This window comes from Nerophis lumbriciformis, linkage group LG20 (assembly GCF_033978685.3).
Source record: "Nerophis lumbriciformis linkage group LG20, RoL_Nlum_v2.1, whole genome shotgun sequence".
Classification (NCBI taxonomy): Eukaryota; Metazoa; Chordata; class Actinopteri; order Syngnathiformes; family Syngnathidae; genus Nerophis; species Nerophis lumbriciformis.
The window spans coordinates 40,342,014-40,360,610 of NC_084567.2; the positions used below are offsets into that span (position 1 = coordinate 40,342,014).

The window sequence follows — 18,597 nt, forward strand, 5'->3', positions numbered from 1 at the left end:
CTGCTCACACGGTCACTAAGGTGGGCACCTTGTTTGACATGTCAACTTAATGTGTATTATATTTATCCATGAGAGCATTTTTGTTGTAAATTGTGAGGTGTGTCTGTTAAAATCAATACATTTGGCAACAACATGCACTTTGAGAGTGCAGACAGCCCAGTTTTCATCAATTAATATATTCTGTAGACATACCCTCATCCGCACTCTTTTCCTGGGGGTCTGGCGGCAGATTTCTTTGACTTTATCGTCGGAAATGCATCTGCTTTGAGTGTCGCAGGATATCCACACATTCTTGCCATCTCTGTCGTAGCATAGCTTTCGTCGGTAAAGTGTGCGGAACAAACGTCCAATTTCTTGCCACTTTGGCATCTTTGGGCCACTGGTGCAACTTGAGTCCGTCCCTGTTCGTGTTGTTACACCCTCCGACAACACACCGACGAGGCATGACGTCTCCAAGGTACGGAAAACAGTCGAAAAAACGGAAAATAACAGAGCTGATTTGACTCGGTGTTTGAGAAAATGGTGGATTGCTTCCCGATGTGACGTCACGTTGTGACGTCATCGCTCCGAGAGCGAATAATAGAAAGGCGTTTAATTGGCCAAAATTACACCCATTTAGAGTTCGGAAATCGGTTAAAAAAATATATGGTCTTTTTTCTGCAACATCAAGGTATATATTGACGCTTACATAGGTCTGGTGATAATGTTCCCCTTTAAGATTGCCTTTGCGTAACCATAGTTCTTGCTGCTCTTTTCTTGCCACAGTAAGTCTTGCTTATTTCATGCGATTCCATAGTTTATGCTATTTGTTTCATGCCATAGTTTAGTTAGGTTTTTGTGTCCATAGTTTCATGTTTCATGCCCTCAGTTTTTTGCCTTAGCTTCTCGTGTAAACACATACTTGCCAACCTTGAGACCTCCGATTTCGGGAGGTGGGGGGTGGGGGGGGGCGTGTTTGGGGGCGTGGTTAAGAGGGGAGGAGTATATTTACAGCTAGAATTCACCAAGTCAAGTATTTCATTCATATATATATATATATATATATATATATATATATAAGAAAGACTTGACTTTCAGTGAATTCTAGCTATATATATATATATATATATATATATATATATATATATATATATATATATATATATATATATATATATATATATATATGTCTTAATAAGGTTATCCAAAAAATAGTGCTCGATACCGTAGTAGAGCGCAATATATGTATGTGTGGGAAAAAAATCACAAGACTATTTCATCTCTACAGGCCTGTTTCATGAGGGGGGGTACCCTCAATCATCAGGAGATTTTTTTTTTTTCTCATCTCATCTCATCTCATCTCCTGATGATTGAGGGTACCCCCCCTCATGAAACAGGCCTGTAGAGATGAAATAGTCTTGTGATTTTTTTTTCCCACACACATATATATATATATATATATATATATATATATATATATATATATATATATATATATATATATATATATATATATATATATATATATATATATATATATATATATGTGTATATGTATGTGTGGGAAAAAAAATCACAAGACTACTTCATCTCTACAGGCCTGTAAAATCTCCTGATGATTGAGGGAACCCCTCATGAAACAGGCCTGTAGAGATGAAGTAGTCTTGTGATTTTTTTTCCCACACATACATATATTGCGCTCTACTACGGTATCGAGCACTATTTTTTGGATAACCTTATTAAGACATATATATATATATATGTATATATATATATATATATAAGAAATACTTGACTTTCAGTGAATTCTAGCTATATATATATATATATATATATTTATTTCATTATATATATATATATATATATATATATATATATATATATATATATATATATATATAAATGATAAATGGGTTGTACTTGTATAGCGCTTTTCTACCTTCAAGGTACTCAAAGCGCTTTGACACTATTTCCACATTTACCCATTCACACACACATTCACACACTGATGGAGGGAGCTGCCATGCAAGGCGCTAACCAGCACCCATCAGGAGCAAGGGTGAAGTGTCTTGCTCAGGACACAACGGACATGACGAGGTTGGTACTAGGTGGGGATTGAACCAGGGACCCTCGGGTCGCGCACGGCCATTCTTCCACTGTGCCACGCCGTCCCTTAACTCAACAATGAGTAGATGAGTGTGATGTGTGTATACGTGTAAATAAATGAACACTGAAATTCAAGTATTTGTCTTATTTATATATATATATATATATATATATATATATATATATATATATATATATATATATATAACTCAACAATGAGTAGATGAGTGTGATGTGTGTATACGTGTAAATAAATGAACACTGAAATTCAAGTATTTCTCTTATATATATATACATATATATATATATATATATATATATATATATATATATATATATATATATATATATATATATATATATATATATATATATATATATATATATATATATATATATATATATATATATATATATATGTAAATAAGAGAAATACTTGAATTTCAGTGTTCATTTATTTACACATATACACACATCACACTCATCTACTCATTGTTGAGTTAAGGGTTGAGTTTTCCATCCTTGTTCTATTCTCTGTCACTATTTTTCTAACCATGCCGAACACCCTCTCTGATGATGCATTCTGCTTCATCTCCTTGTTGTGTGCGCAGTTGTGCACTCTCTAAAAGCCCTAGATGTTATTGTCACATATGCATGTACAGTAGATGGCAGTATTGTCCTGTTTAAGAGTGTCTCAACATTGCTGTTTTACGGCAGACGAACTGCTTTACGGTAGACGAAAACGTGACTGCTGTTGTTGTGTGTTGTTGCCGCGCTGGGAGGACGTTAATGAAACTGCCTAACAATAAACCCACATAAGGAACCAAGAACTCGCCCTCCATCATTCTACGAGTTAATTAATTCATTCCCTAACGACTGTTATTTACAAAGTTGTGTACTGTGAACTTATTCGGTCTTCTATCAAACTCACTGTCCGCACGAGCGTGCAACCCATGCCAGAAGATTGTGCTTACTGCCGCAACAATCATTAAGGTCTGTCCACACACGCTTAGACAAACTCATGCCTAATTCAGACTGAGTCGGGGGAAGTTCTAATCCGCTGAGTTTGGCCCGCGGGGGATGACAGTCACTGAAAGGGAAAGTCTGTGGCAGATGGAGGAGGAGATGCCCGGGAGCGATCCTTGGATGCGAGCTCTCTTTTTTGACCCAACCATACGGGCTGCTTGCATGCAATAATCCACGCCTGCGCTGCCACGCCAACTTCAATCCTCTTCCTCCAACAACTAGAGGGAATTTTCCGGAATATTTGGTCTTTGTCTTCGTGCGGGGGGGATTACACTAAAATAGACCTAAATTAATACAAATCTGATGGGCCGCACTTGAAGGCGTTTTCAACATGAAGGATTATTTCTTCGCTCTTTCCTGTGTGGCAGCAAAAAAAAAAAAAAAGACTGCACACACACACACACATCTTCACTTGGATTATAAAGCAGTCCTAAAGGGAGCCCGAACCATTATTTATAATGGATGTCAGCGTGATATAAGCAAAAAGATCTCCAATATCAGTTCTAATACAATCAGTCCTGCAGTGTATTTACCTGTGCAAAGCTGGAAAAACTGTTAATATCTAAATTTGCTCTTATTACATACTTGCCAACCTTGAGACCTCCGATTTCGGGAGGTGGGGGGCGTGGTGGAGGGGCGTGGTTGGGGGCGTGGCTAAGAGGGGAGGAGTATATTTACAGCTAGAATTCACCAAGTCAAGTGTTTCATATAAATATATATATATATATATATATATATATATATATATGTTGTTATGTATCAGAGAAGGGAAGGAGGCGACAACCAGGGCAGGACTGCGGTTACAAGGTTTATTTGAAAACCTTTGATGAATACGTGGCGTGTGTATGCTACTCAAAGTGAGTGAGTGTTGACTATGTGTAAAATTAATAATGTAAATGTTACCAAGGGTTGTTGTCTGTAAATGTTGATTGTATCTTTCGTCGTTATCCAAGGGGGCAAGGCGAAGAGGCAGTTCGTGGACAGGCAAGTGGTCGTGGGCAAGAGCAGGGCAGCGTGGTCTGGGTCCGAGCAGGGAGGTCGTGGATCATGGAGAGCAGTCAGGAATCCGGATGGGTGTCGAGTAACAAGGCACGATCACGGAGGACATGGGAGTCACTGTGGAAAATACAAAAGGGCATGAACCAAGGGGAAACACGGAGAGATAGAGCAAAACAAGGACGAGGAAATCACTGGGAAAGGAATGCCAGACGTGATGCTTACTGGAAGGTTAGCGACGTTCTGGCAAAGGTTCCTCAGGTCCGCTGGTCTTTATGCTGCTCCCCCTCGTCAAGTCCAGGTGCGCTGATGAGTAATTGTTTGCAGGCTTGTTGCTGTGTGGGTGTGTTGTGCTCAGCGCGAGCAGAGGCTTGTCTGAGTGTGCTGCTAGCAGAGGGGTTAAGAGAGGTGCCTGCAGCTCCAACTGCAGAGGAAACGTGGGTTCGACTCCGCGTCATGACAGTACCCCACCCCTTATGCGAGGCCCCCGACGAGCGCCGGGGAGCATCAGGATTGGCACGGTAGAAATCCTCCAGAAGAGAGGGATCGGCAAGATAGGAGGCAGGAACCCAAGATCTGTCCTCTGGCCCATATCCCTCCCAGTCGACCAGATAAACGAGCCCCCTACCTTGTCGACGGACCCTGAGGATTTCCTTGACCGTCCAAACCTGATCTCCGTTCGCCAAGAACCTCGAGGGTGGGGGGGCAGGGGCAGGAGGAGACAGAGCGCTCTCCGCTACCGGTTTAATCTGGGACACATGGACCACTGGGTGCCGCTTGACCGAGGGTGGAAGAGCCAATTTGACAGATACAGGGTTTATGATGGACAAGATGGCAAAAGGACCAACGTAACGTGGTGCCAATTTTCTAGATGGTACCTGGAGGCTGAGGTCCTTTGTGAGTAGCATAACTTGTTGTCCTGGCCGATAGGACGGGGCTGGAATGCGATGACGGTTGGCGTTGCGGCACATCCTCTCGGAGGCCCTCTCTAAGGCCGCACGAGCGGCTCTCCACACCCTCTGACACCGCCTAATATGAGCCCTAGTCGAGGGCACAGCGATTTCTAGTTCCTGTTGGGGAAACAAGGGGGGTTGATAACCCAACGAGCACTCAAATGGGGACATACCGGTAGCGGAGCTCTTCAAGGAGTTGTAGGAAAACTCCACCCAAGGCAAAAACTTGCTCCAGGACGTGGGTTGACGACTGGCAACACAGCGTAGCATGGTCTCCAAGCTTTGGTTTGCCCTCTCAGCCTGCCCGTTGCTCTGGGGATGGTATCCGGATGTGAGGCTGACCGAGGCCCCGATTCCCTTGCAGAAGGCTCTCCATATTTGTGACGTAAACTGAGGCCCTCGGTCAGAGACTATGTCCACCGGGATACCATGTTGCTTGACGACGTGTAGTGTGAGAAGATCAGACGTCTCTGAGGCAGAAGGTAACTTGCGCAGAGGAATGAAGTGGGCTGCCTTGGAGAAACGGTCAACAATAGTTAGAATGGTGGTGTTACCTCTGGAGGCTGGGAATCCCGTGACGAAATCCAGGGCGATGTGTGACCAAGGACGGGCAGGAATGGAGAGAGGGCGAAGGAGACCAGCAGGAGACCTGTGTGACGTCTTATTACGGGCACAAGTAGTACAAGCAGCGATGAACTCACAAGTATCCTTGGCCATGGATGGCCACCAAAAACGTCTTCGCAGCAGTGATAGGGATCGTTGAAAGCCTGGATGGCAAGAGAACAGACTTGAGTGTCCCCAATCCAGGACCCTGGGTCGTAGCTCCCGATGGACATAAAGCTTGTTGGGTGGTCCACCTCCCGGTCCTGGATTGGCGCGCAGCGCAGATTTGACTAGGTCCTCCACCTTCCAAGTCACCATTCCAACGATGCGAGTGGGAGGAAGGATGGGATCCGCCACTGACGGACAGGTGGTCTCTTTCACGAATAACCGGGATAGTGCGTCAGCCTTAGTGTTCTTAGACCCAGGCCTGAAAGAGAGCACGTAATTGAAGCGGGAGAAAAACTGCTGCCACCTTGCCTGACGGTTGTTGAGTCTTTTGGCAGCTCGGATGTGGAGCAGGTTGCTGTGATCGGTCAAGATCTGGAACTGGTGTCTAGCTCCTTCCAGCCAATGTCTCCATTCAGCCAGGGCCTCGTGGACCGCCAATAGTTCCCTGTTCCCAGCGTCGTAGTTCAGCTCGGCCTGAGTCAGGCGCCTAGAGAAAAAAGCCACAGGGTGAATCAAATTGTCACTTCTGGACCGTTGTGAGAGAACAGCCCCAATCCCAGAGTCTGAGGCATCCACCTCTACCAGGAAAGCACTGTCTAAGTCGGGGTGGACGAGAATGGGGGCTGAAACGAAACGCTCTTTTAAGTCCTCAAAGGCCTTTCTAGCCAAAAGTGTCCACACAAAGGGCACGTTAGTTGACGTGAGGGAGTGGAGTGGTGCAGCAACCCTACTGAAGTCCCGAATGAATCGCCGGTAGAAGCCGGCGAAGCCGAGGAATCTTCGAAGTTCCGTCCTATTAGTAGGTTGAGGCCACTCTACCACGGCCTTCACCTTCTTCGGGTCGGGTCTTATGTGCCCCTTTTCGACCACAAATCCCAGGAACTCCACTGAAGAGGAGTGGAAGCTGCATTTCTCTGCCTTCACAAATAGACGATTCTCCAGGAGACGTTGCATGACACGCCGGACATGTTGCTGGTGGTCAGAGAGGTTACGGGAGAAAATCAGAATGTCGTCCAGGTATACTACCACAAATTGGTCCAACATGTCCCGGAGGATGTCGTTGACAAGTGTTTGAAAAACTGCAGGTGCGTTGGTAAGACCAAAAGGCATTACCCGGTACTCATAATGCCCCATATGGGTGTTGAAGGCCGTTTTCCACTCGTCCCCCTCTCTGATCCGTACAAGGTGATAGGCGTTACGGAGATCCAGTTTGGTGAAGACGGTAGCAGGTGCCAAGGGCTCGAAAGAAGAGTTGAGTAGCGGAAGAGGGTACTTGTTCTTGATGGTGATGTTGTTTAGATGACGGTAATCAATGCAGGGCCGAAGGGACCCATCCTTTTTGGCCACGAAAAAGAATCCTGCGGCCAATGGAGACTTGGACGGGGTAATGATGCCCGAAGCAAGGCCCTCCGTAATGTATTCCCTCATAGCCTCCTTCTCTGGAAGAGACAGATTGTAAAGGCGGCTAGAAGGCAGGGTAGCGTCAGGGAGTAACTCAATGGAACAGTCGTAGGGTCTATGAGGGGGTAGTCCCTGTGCACGTACCTTGCTGAAGACCTCGGCTAAGTCATGGTAGCAAGCAGGGACCAGGGATAAATCGGCCGGGGGAGTCGTGGTAGAGGAGTGGTGGACTGGAAGGGACGCTGACCTGAGACAGTTGGCCATGCAGGGTGTGCTCCAAGCCAGGATTCTTCCGGAAGTCCAAGAGATATGGGGGTTGTGGAGACGAAGCCAAGATCTTCCAAGAACCAGTGGGGCTACTGGAGCTTCCAGCACCCAAAGGCTGATGGTCTCCCTGTGGTTACCGGAAATGGTCATGGAGAGGGGCTCCGTGCGGTACTTGATGGGGCCCAAAGGCCGTCCATCCAGTGCTTGTGCAGGCAGTGTCTTGTCCAGGGAGATCAATGGAATGCCCATCTGCTGGGCAAACTCATAGTCTAAAAGACTCTCGTCTGCTCCAGAGTCCACAAATGCCTCCACTTGTACGCTCCTCTTGTCCCAGGCCAGAGTAGCGGGTAGCAGAATGTCTGGGTTTTCTTCCTTACGGGGGAATAAAGTATGGCTCACCAGGATTCCCTCCGCCTTTAAAGAGGGAAAAGGTTGGCTTCTAGAAGCCGCTCTCTGTCCTCGCTCTGCTGCACGTTCACAAAGTCTTCGGTCAAATTGGAGGGCCAATTCGATGAGGTCTTTGCAGGAAGTAGGTCTGTCTCTCAGCAGACCGTCCTTAATCTCCTCAGAGAGGCCGCGACGGAACGCGCTTTGGAGCGCCCGGTCCCCCCAACCGCTGTCCGCCGCCAGGGTCCGGAATTCCAGGGTGTAGGCTGCCACGGAGCGTGAGCCCTGCGAGATGGAGTGCAGACGTCCGGCCGCGTCCCCCCCATCCTTGGGGTGATCGAAGACGGCCCGAAATTCAGCACGGAAAGCACAGTAGTCGGAGTTGAGACCCACGGTTCTGTCGACGGCGGCCGTAGCCCACTTGAGTGCCGGTCCGGAAAGCAAGGAAAAAATGAATGCAATCTTGGCACCATCGGTGGAATAGCGGGAGGGCTGATGACAAAAAATGAGGTCACATTGTACCAGAAAACCCCTACATAGCTCAAAGTCTCCCTCAAAAGGTCTCGGACTGGCAATCCTGGGTTCCCGTTCCAGATTGCAGTGTTCAGGTCCGCGGACTTGGGACGTATGTGGGGGTACCACCGGCCCGGGACTGGCCCCAGGGCATAGGCTGTCCAGCCTAGTATACAGTCGGGAAAATGCTCTATCCAGATTGTCCTCAAGGGCAGAAAAACGAACCTGATGCTCGCTCACGACGGAGCTAAGGATAGCCAGGTCAGAAGTTCTGGATGACCGGGCCTGGGGCTTGCCGTTGTCGCCTGGTTCCGACATGTTGTGGCCAGAACGTACTGTTATGTATCAGAGAAGGGAAGGAGGCGACAACCAGGGCAGGACTGCGGTTACAAGGTTTATTTGAAAACCTTTGATGAATACGTGGCGTGTGTATGCTACTCAAAGTGAGTGAGTGTTGACTATGTGTAAAATTAATAATGTAAATGTTACCAAGGGTTGTTGTCTGTAAATGTTGATTGTATCTTTCGTCGTTATCCAAGGGGGCAAGGCGAAGAGGCAGTTCGTGGACAGGCAAGTGGTCGTGGGCAAGAGCAGGGCAGCGTGGTCTGGGTCCGAGCAGGGAGGTCGTGGATCATGGAGAGCAGTCAGGAATCCGGATGGGTGTCGAGTAACAAGGCACGATCACGGAGGACATGGGAGTCACTGTGGAAAATACAAAAGGGCATGAACCAAGGGGAAACACGGAGAGATAGAGCAAAACAAGGACGAGGAAATCACTGGGAAAGGAATGCCAGACGTGATGCTTACTGGAAGGTTAGCGATGTTCTGGCAAAGGTTCCTCAGGTCCGCTGGTCTTTATGCTGCTCCCCCTCGTCAAGTCCAGGTGCGCTGATGAGTAATTGTTTGCAGGCTTGTTGCTGTGTGGGTGTGTTGTGCTCAGCGCGAGCAGAGGCTTGTCTGAGTGTGCTGCTAGCAGAGGGGTTAAGAGAGGTGCCTGCAGCTCCAACTGCAGAGGAAACGTGGGTTCGACTCCGCGTCATGACATATGTCTTAATAAGGTTATCCAAAAAATAGTGCTCGATACCGTAGTAGAGCGCAATATATGTATGTGTGGGGAAAAAAATCACAAGACTATTTCATCTCTACAGGCCTGTTTCATGAGGGGGGGTTCCCTCAATCATCAGGAGATTTTAATGGGAGCATTCACATACCATGGTTTATATAGGGCACAGAGTGGGTGGGTACAGGCTGGCGTAGGGGCGTGGTGATTGGCTCATGTGTTACCTAGGAGGTGTTTCCGTCTGCGGCGGCATGCTGTAACAATTTCGCTGTGCTTGTTGAGGGATGACAGGTCTGGACGGTAAATAATAAACAGTTTCTCTTTCAAGCATAGGTTGCATCTTTTATTACCACTATTGTAAGGTGTGCTGGATGCAAGAATTTGCCATGTTATTGAATATTCAACATTATTGTCTTTGAGGTCCCAAATGTGTTTGCTGAGTTCTGTGGTATTCCGCAGGTTTTGGTTCCTGAAAGAAGCCTTGTGATTGTTCCATCTGGTTTTGAATTCTCCCTCGGTTAATCCTACATATGTGTCGGATGTGTTAATGTCCTTGCGTATTACCTTAGATTGGTAGACAACTGATGTTTGTAAGCACCCCCCGTTGAGAGGGCAATCAGGTTTCTTTCGACAGTTACAGCCTTTGTTGGTTTTGGAGTCGCTCTGTCCGGGGGCCGACGGCTCATTTGCAATTGTTTTGTTGTGGTTTGAGATGATTTGTCGTATATTGTTCATACAGCTGTAGCTCAATTTAATGTTGTTCTTGTTGAATACTTTTCTTAGGGTGTTGTCTTTGGGAAAGTGTTTGTCAATCAGATTGAGGAATTTGTGTCCAATGTTAGTTGAGACGTTTTTGCTGTATGGGAGGTTGTACCAGATGATGTCGTTTCGTTTTCTGTTCTTTTTTGGCTGGTTTCCTGGCGTGGGTTCATAGGTGAGGGTGAAATTGTATCCGCTTTCATCAAGGGCTTTTTGGTACGGGGGGTTGCTTGGTCAAATTCAGCTTTGCTAGATGACAGCATCGATAGCCTTTTATTAATTCCGGTAGGTATTCTTTTCGTGGTGGTGGGTGGGTGGTTGCTGTCATGGTGCACGTATTGGAGTGTTGTGTTGGGTTTCGTGAATGGTTGGTAGCTGTTATTTCTCAGGTTGAAAGTGACGTCAAGGAAGTTGACGGTTTGCTTGTTGGCTTCAATCGTGATCCGTAGGCCGTTCTCTTTGAAAATTTGGCATATGCGCTTCTTGGTATTCTCGCTGCTCCTTGGCGAGGCGCGACACACTGCCAGTCCGTCATCACGGTAAATACCAAGGTTCAGATTGAGGCTAGCGAGCTGGGAGAGGAAAAGATGCAACCTATGCTTGAAAGAGAAACTGTTTATTATTTACCGTCCAGACCTGTCATCCCTCAACAAGCGCAGCGAAATTGTAACAGCATGCCGCCACAGACGGAAACACCTCCTAGGTAACACATGAGCCAATCACCACGCCCCTACGCCAACCTGTACCCACCCACTCTGTGCCCTATATAAATCATGGTATGTGAATGCTCCCATTAAAATCTCCTGATGATTGAGGGAACCCCCCCTCATGAAACAGGCCTGTAGAGATTAAATAGTCTTGTGATTTTTTTTTTTTCCCCCACACATACATATATATATATATATATATATATATATATATATATATATATATATATATATATATATATATATATATATATATATATATATATATATATATATATATATATATATATATAACTGTTTTACAAACTCTTTTGGAACTGTTTGCGACCTTTGTCCTTCGGAAGCAGCGGTGGTCAGTGGTCAAAGAAAGTCAAATAAAGGAGGACTTGTACAATCTTTTGCCAGAGCGTGGGTGACACTGTAATAGGTTACAGGTCGACACGTTTCTCCTCAATTGAGCCAAATTGAATTCTGTCTCTGTTTGATTCTTTGCTTCTTGTCTTGTTTAATAGATGTCATCAGTGTTTGAACCTGACAGTGTTTTTGTGTCGTTTCTCTGCAGGTCTACGCCATCCTCGTGAGTCACCCGCCCCAGTCCAATGACCACCTGACTCCGACACCCGTTTCCTACACCGCAGGCTTCTACCGCATCCCTGTGGTCGGGCTCACCACTCGCATGTCCATCTACTCAGACAAGGTAAGTGAAGGCTGAGAAGGTGTTAAAGAGATACGGGCTGGGAGGGAAGAGGAACGCAGATGGACAAAGAGTCCAGAACTCCCCTGGGGCGACTTCAAAGGCTTTAAGCGTTAAACGGTCCATCACTGCCCATTAGAGGAGAAATGATTGAGTGGGTTAGCAGCTGGAAATAGAAAAAAACTCAATTTATATTGTCCTTGACCTGAATTTTGTTTTTATGAAGCTGCAACCACTTAGAATTAAAATTTAAAGGGATCACATAAATAAAATCCCAAGTACCAACCTTTAAAAGAGGGAGCTATCAGATGTGATCATCGCACCTATCAGTCTTTGGTGTCCTGACTGTACGTAATATTTTATGACTTCAAATGAGCACATTCAGGCTGCCGTAATGTTCACTTGTCAATCACAAGGGAGTTGGAGATCATACTGTAGCCAAAAAAAGACCAGAGGGATTGTCAAAAATCATTCAAATGTGTATCAGGTCAGTAAATCAAGTAAATTGGCTAATGGGCCATTGGAAGCTGCATGTCTAGCGGCTTAAAAGGGACTCAAGTAAATCATTCTGCCTGATCTTGCACCGAAGAGTTCCTCTCGAGTGATTGATATCGTACTCTGTGTTCTCCTTGGCTGTCCAATGCATTTTGGGCTTTTTAAACAATTTAGCCATTTGTATGTCGCAGTGGTTCAAATACAAAACTCAAAACCAGTGAAGTTGGCACGTTGTGTAAATGGTAAATAAAAAGAGAATGCAATGATTTGCAAATCCTTTTCAACTTATATTCAATTGAATAGACTGCAAAGACAAGATATTTCATGTTAGAACTGAGGAACACGTTTTTTTTTTGCAAATAATCGTTAACTTGGAATTTATTGGCAGCAACAAATTGCAAAAAGGTTGTCACAGGGGCATTTTTACCACTGTGTTACATGGCCTTTCCTTTTAACAACACTCAGTAAACGTTTTGGAACTGAGGAGACACATTTTTGAAGTTTTTCAGATGGAATTATTTCCCGTTCTTGCTTGATGTACAGCTTAAGTTGTTCAACAGTCCGGGGGTCTCCGTTGTGGTATTTTAGGCTTCATAATGCGCCACACATTTCCAATGGGAGACAGGTCTGGACTACAGGCAGGCCAGTCTAGTACCCGCACTTTTTTACTACGAATCCAAGCTGTTGTAACACGTGCAGAATGTGGCTTGGCATTGTCTTGTTGAAATAAGCAGGGGCGTCCATGATAACGTTGCTTGGATGGCAACATATGTTGCCCCAAAACCTGTATGTACCTTTCAGCATTAATGGTGCCTTCACAGATGTGTAAGTTACCCATGCCTTGGGCACTAATACACCCCCATACCATCACACATGCTGGCTTTTGAACTTTGCTCCTAAAACAGTCCGGATGGTTCTTTTCCTCTTTGGTCCGGAGGACACGACGTCCACAGTTTCCAAAAACAATTTGAAATGTGGACTCGTCGGACCACAGAACACTTTTCCACTTTGCACCAGTCCATCTTAGATGGGCTCGGGCCCAGCGAAGCCGGCGGCGTTTTTGGGTGTTGTTGATAAATGGCTTTGGCTTTGCATAGTAGAGTTTTAACTTGCACTTACAGATGTAGCGACAAACTGTAGTTACTGACAGTGGTTTTCTGAAGTGTTCCTGAGCCCGTGTGGTGATATCCTTTTCACACTGATGCCGCTTTTTGATGCAGTGCCGCCTGAGGGATCCAAGATCGGTTCATGCAGTCTGTTGGAATACATCTATTTCTCTTTGTATGTGTCTTTCACTGTGATGTTACTTCATGATGGTGTCACGTATGAACATTACATTGCTGTAAACAATGCTGTTTCTTCATGATTGTATCACTCATGAACATTACATTGCTGTAAACAACGCTGTTACTTCATGATTGTGTCACTCTTGAACATTACATTGCTGTAAACAACGCTGTTACTTCATGATTGTGTCACATATGAACACTACATTGCTGTAAACAACGCTGTTACTTCATGATTGTGTCACTCATGAACATTACATTGCTGTAAACAACACTGTTACTTCATGATTGTGTCACTCATGAACATTACATTGCTGTAAACAACGCTGTTACTTCATGATTGTGTCACTCATGAACATTACTTTGCTGTAAACAATGCTGTTACTTCATGATTGTGTCACATATGAACATTACATTGCTGTAAACAACGCTGTTACTTCATGATTGTGTCACTCATGAACATTACATTGCTGTAAACAACGCTGTTACTTCATGATTGTGTCACTCATGAACATTACATTGCTGTAAACAACGCTGTTACATCATGATTGTGTCACATATAAACATTACATTGCTGTAAACACCGCTGTTACTTCATGATTGTGTCACTCATGAACATTACATTGCTATAAACAACGCTGTTACTTCATGATTGTGTCACTCATGAACATTACATTGCTGTAAACAACGCTGTTACTTCATGATTGTGTCACTCAAGAAAATTACATTGCTGTAAACAACGCTGTTACTTCATGATTGTGTCACTCATGAACATTACATTGCTGTAAACAATGCTGTTACTTCATGATTGTGTCACTCATGAACATTACATTGCTGTAAACAACGCTGTTACTTCATGATTGTGTCACTCATGAACATTAAATTGTTGTAAACAACACTGTTACTTCATAATTGTGTCACTCATCAACATTACATTGCTCTAAACAACACTGTTACTTCATGATTGTGCCACTCATGAACATTACATTGCTGTAAACAACGCTGTTCATGATTGTGTCATTCATGAACATTAAATTGCTGTAAACAACGCTGTTACTTCATGATTGTGTCACTCATGAACATTACATTGCTGTAAACAACGCTGTTACTTCATGATTGTGTCACATATGAACATTACATTGCTGTAAACAACGCTGTTACTACATGATTGTGTCACTCATGAACATTACATTGCTGTAAACAACGCTGTTACTTCATGATTGTGTCACTCATGAACATTACATTGCTGCAAACAACGCTGTTACTTCATGATTGTGTCACTCATGAACATTACATTGCTGTAAACAACGCTGTTACTTCATGATTGTGTCACTCATGAACATTACATTGCTGTAAACAACGCTGTTACTTCATGATTGTGTCACTCATGAACATTACATTGCTGTAAACAACGCTGTTCATGATTGTGTCATTCATGAACATTAAATTGCTGTAAACGATGCTGTTACTTCATGATTGTGTCACTCATGAACATTACATTGCTGTAAACAACGCTGTTACTTCATGATTGTGTCACATATGAACATTACATTTCTGTAAACAACGCTGTTACTTCATGATTGTGTCACTCATGAACATTGCATTGCTGTAAACAACGCTGTTACTTCATGATTGTGTCACTTATGAACATTACATTGCTGTAAACAACGCTGTTACTTCATGATTGTGTCACTCATGAACATTACTTTGCTGTAAACAACGCTGTTACTTCATGATTGTGTCACTCATGAACATTACATTGCTGTAAACAATGCTGTTACTGTTACGATCCGCTGCCCGGATCATAGTTTGTTTATGTTTGAGTCACGTGTTTTCAGCACCTTGATTTTGTTTGTTTTCAGTTGCCATGTCAACCGATTACATGCACCTGCCTCTGGTTAGTGTTCGGGACGCGCACCTGTTGCCCGGGCACTAATCAGAGGGCTATTTAGTCTTTGCCCTGGCCTCACTCGGTCTGGCTTCCTAGTTTGTTCCCATACAACTGTTAACGACTACTTAGATTTCATGCTATGCTATTTTTTCCTGTTAGCTCCCACGCTAGTCCTTTTGTTTTGCCTTTTGTGCTACGTGCATGTCTTTTGTTTATTCATCATATGATTTATATTTAAAATAAATCATTTTCCTACCTGCAAGCTGTGTCCGAAGCCGTCTGCATCCTTGGGAGAACCACACCCGCATCACTATGCGACCACGTCGTTTCAGTTACTTCATGATTGTGTCACTCATGAACGTTAAATTGTTGTAAATAACGCTGTTACTTCATAATTGTGTCACTCATCAACATTACATTGCTGTAAACAACACTGTTACTTCATGATTGTGTCACATATGAACATTACATTGCTGAAAACAACGCTGTTACTTCATGATTGTGTCACATATGAACATTACATTGCTGAAAACAACACGGCCACTGTTATAAAAGTTTGATGCAGCAGCTGGCTGACATGCTGGCTTTGAATCGGTTCTAAAGAATATCTTAGTTGTGAGCTAAATGGTAGAAACATGATTATAGTGGATGTGAATTAAAGTCTTACTTCCTTTTAAATCACATTTCTCGGTGAGCCGAGACGCGCCTATCAATCAGACGGCGGTGCTGTGTTCTGCTGCGAGGGTGTTGTATATTTGGTGGTCATGTCACTCTCCCAGGACAGAGTGACTTTGTGATGAGTGATGAGCCAAGAAGACGCCAACGAGGAATCGTCGAACAAAAAGCTTGATTTGTTTCAGCGAGCCTCAGACGGGAACTGCAGCTTCTAGGAGAAAGAGTATGGGCCTGATTAGGGACCACTGTCCCTAAATACCTTTTACACGAAGACAATAACTCTTTGTAATTAGGAGCCGGCCAGTCTGGACAAAGCCCAGTTTGTTGCTTGACCAGTCAACCTAATTCCTCTGGTTGTTTTGAGTCGGGTGACTTCCGACCCCACCCTCTACTCCTACCTGTGAGGGCTTCCTACCAGATGTTGCTCATGTGTTTACACTTCTTCCTAAAATCCAAGCCTGCATTCCTTTAGGATTCCAATGCCCTGGGGAAGAGAGCTTGTGATGGACATCTGCACCTGAAGCTATTTAAGGGCATATTTCCTAAATAAGATCATCTGTGACCAAAAATACAAATGCATGCTGGTTCACAATCATATAAGAAAATGGTACATGGTATAATTCACCTTAAAGTGTTCCTACTGTATTTTAGCAGTAATATAATATATAGTAATATAATATTACAAAGACTAGACAATACTGTTTGATGACAAGACCTGACCTAGATTTGGATATCACTTTGATTTAAATTAATAATGTTATTTATTTAATAATATATGGCACGCTGTAGAAGTCATTTTAATTTCAGAATACTGTCCCTTTTTTCGAAAAAAAACATTTTACTTCAGAAAATGTCTTCTTCCGATACGTGACGGATGTATTCAAGTGTTTCCATTATGAGTTCATTCACATCTTGTTTCGACCCTCATGAAGAAATCACTTGAGGCCAGACTCTATCAGCGAGTATTGTTGTAGTCTAGTTTTTCATTTATTGCAACTGAGGTGAATTGTGACGTGTACATTTTTCTTATATGATTGTGAACTAGCATGCATTTGTATTTGGTCACAGAATATTTTAGGGGATTATTCTATTAAGGAAATATGCCCTTAGATATATTTGGGTGCAGATGTCCATCACAGCTCATCCAGAGAGTGGTGGCTGTTTCCCCCAGTGCATTGGAGAGCTTAAAGGATAGCAGCAGTTGGATTTTAGGAGGAAGTGTAAATATAATAACGACATCTGGAAGGAGCCCCCACAGGTAGGAGTAGAGATCAAGGGTCGGAGGTCACCCGACTCAAACTGAGCAGAGGGATAAGGTCAGGAAATAGATTGACTGGCCAAACAACAAACTGGGCTTTGTCCAGACTGGCCGGCCCCAAGGCTAGAATTACAAAGAGTAAGGGTCTTCGTGTTAAAGGTATTTAAGGACAGTGGTCCGAGAAGACATCAGAAGAGTAATCAGGCCCATACTTTTTCTTCTGGAAGCTGCAGTTCCAGTTTGAAGACGCCAACGAGGAATCGTCGAACAAAAAGCTTTATTTGTTTCAGCGAGCCTCAGACTGGAACTGCAGCTTCCAGGAGAAAGAGTATGGGCCTGATTAGGAGGAAGTGTAAATATAATAACGACATCAGGAAGGAGCCCCACAGGTAGGAGTAGAGATCAAGGGTCGGAGGTCACCCGACTCAAACTGAGCAGAGGGATAAGGTCAGGAAATAGATTGACTGGCCAAACAACAAACTGGGCTTTGTCCAGACTGGCCGGCCCCAAGGCTAGAATTACAAAGAGTAAGGGTCTTCGTGTTAAAGGTATTTAAGGACAGTGGTCCGAGAGGACATCAGAAGAGTAATCAGGCCCATACTTTTTTCTTCTGGAAGCTGCAGTTCCAGTTTGAAGACGCCAACGAGGAATCGTCGAACAAAAAGCTTTATTTGTTTCAGCGAGCCTCAGACTGGAACTGCAGCTTCCAGGAGAAAGAGTATGGGCCTGATTAGGGACCACTGTCCTTAAATACCTTTTACACGAAGACAATAACTCTTTGTAATTTGGTCCGAGAGGACATCAGAAGAGTAATCAGGCCCATACTTTTTTCTTCTGGAAGCTGCAGTTCCAGTTTGAGGCTCGCTGAAACAAATAAAGCTTTTTGTCCGACGATTCCTCGTTGGCGTCTTCTGGGAGAGTGACACGATCAACAAATATACAACACAACATATTAAGAATCATTCATAAATTAACCCTTTTTTTGGACAAATAAACATGGAAATGTAAATTTTTTTTTTGAGTTAATAGGTTTTCGATGATGGTATGCTAGCATGGATTACCAGCACTTGAGGTAAATCCAATATGTGTGGCACCCAATCTATAGACCTGTAGCTGTCAGGAACTCGCATGGTTGTTCGTGACGTGACACCAGAATGCAGAGATGGAGAGTGAAGTGCAGGTAAAAAGGAGTTTTAATGAGCAAAAATACCAAAAAGCACACAATGTACATTAATCACAATAGACAAACGAACTAGTGTCGTAAAGGAAGGCGACACTGACAAATACACTCTACTGCATAATTTTGCAAAACAAAGCGCCAGATAATATGTCTGCTAATAGCTGCCATTTTGCAGTCCTTATACACACACCAT

General features: G+C 44.0%; 1 protein-coding gene across 7 annotated transcripts in view; it reads left to right on the top strand.

Moving 5' to 3' along the window:
- grin1a (glutamate receptor, ionotropic, N-methyl D-aspartate 1a) overlaps positions 1-18,597 on the top strand; it is a 179,563-nt gene that overhangs the window by 24,976 nt on the left and 135,990 nt on the right. For all 7 annotated transcript variants that reach the window (XM_061980878.2, XM_061980881.2, XM_061980882.2 and 4 more), the window contains exon 2: positions 11,488-11,622. In XM_061980878.2, coding sequence (XP_061836862.2) covers positions 11,488-11,622 — 135 coding nt within the window. The remainder of the gene's footprint in view (positions 1-11,487; positions 11,623-18,597) is intronic.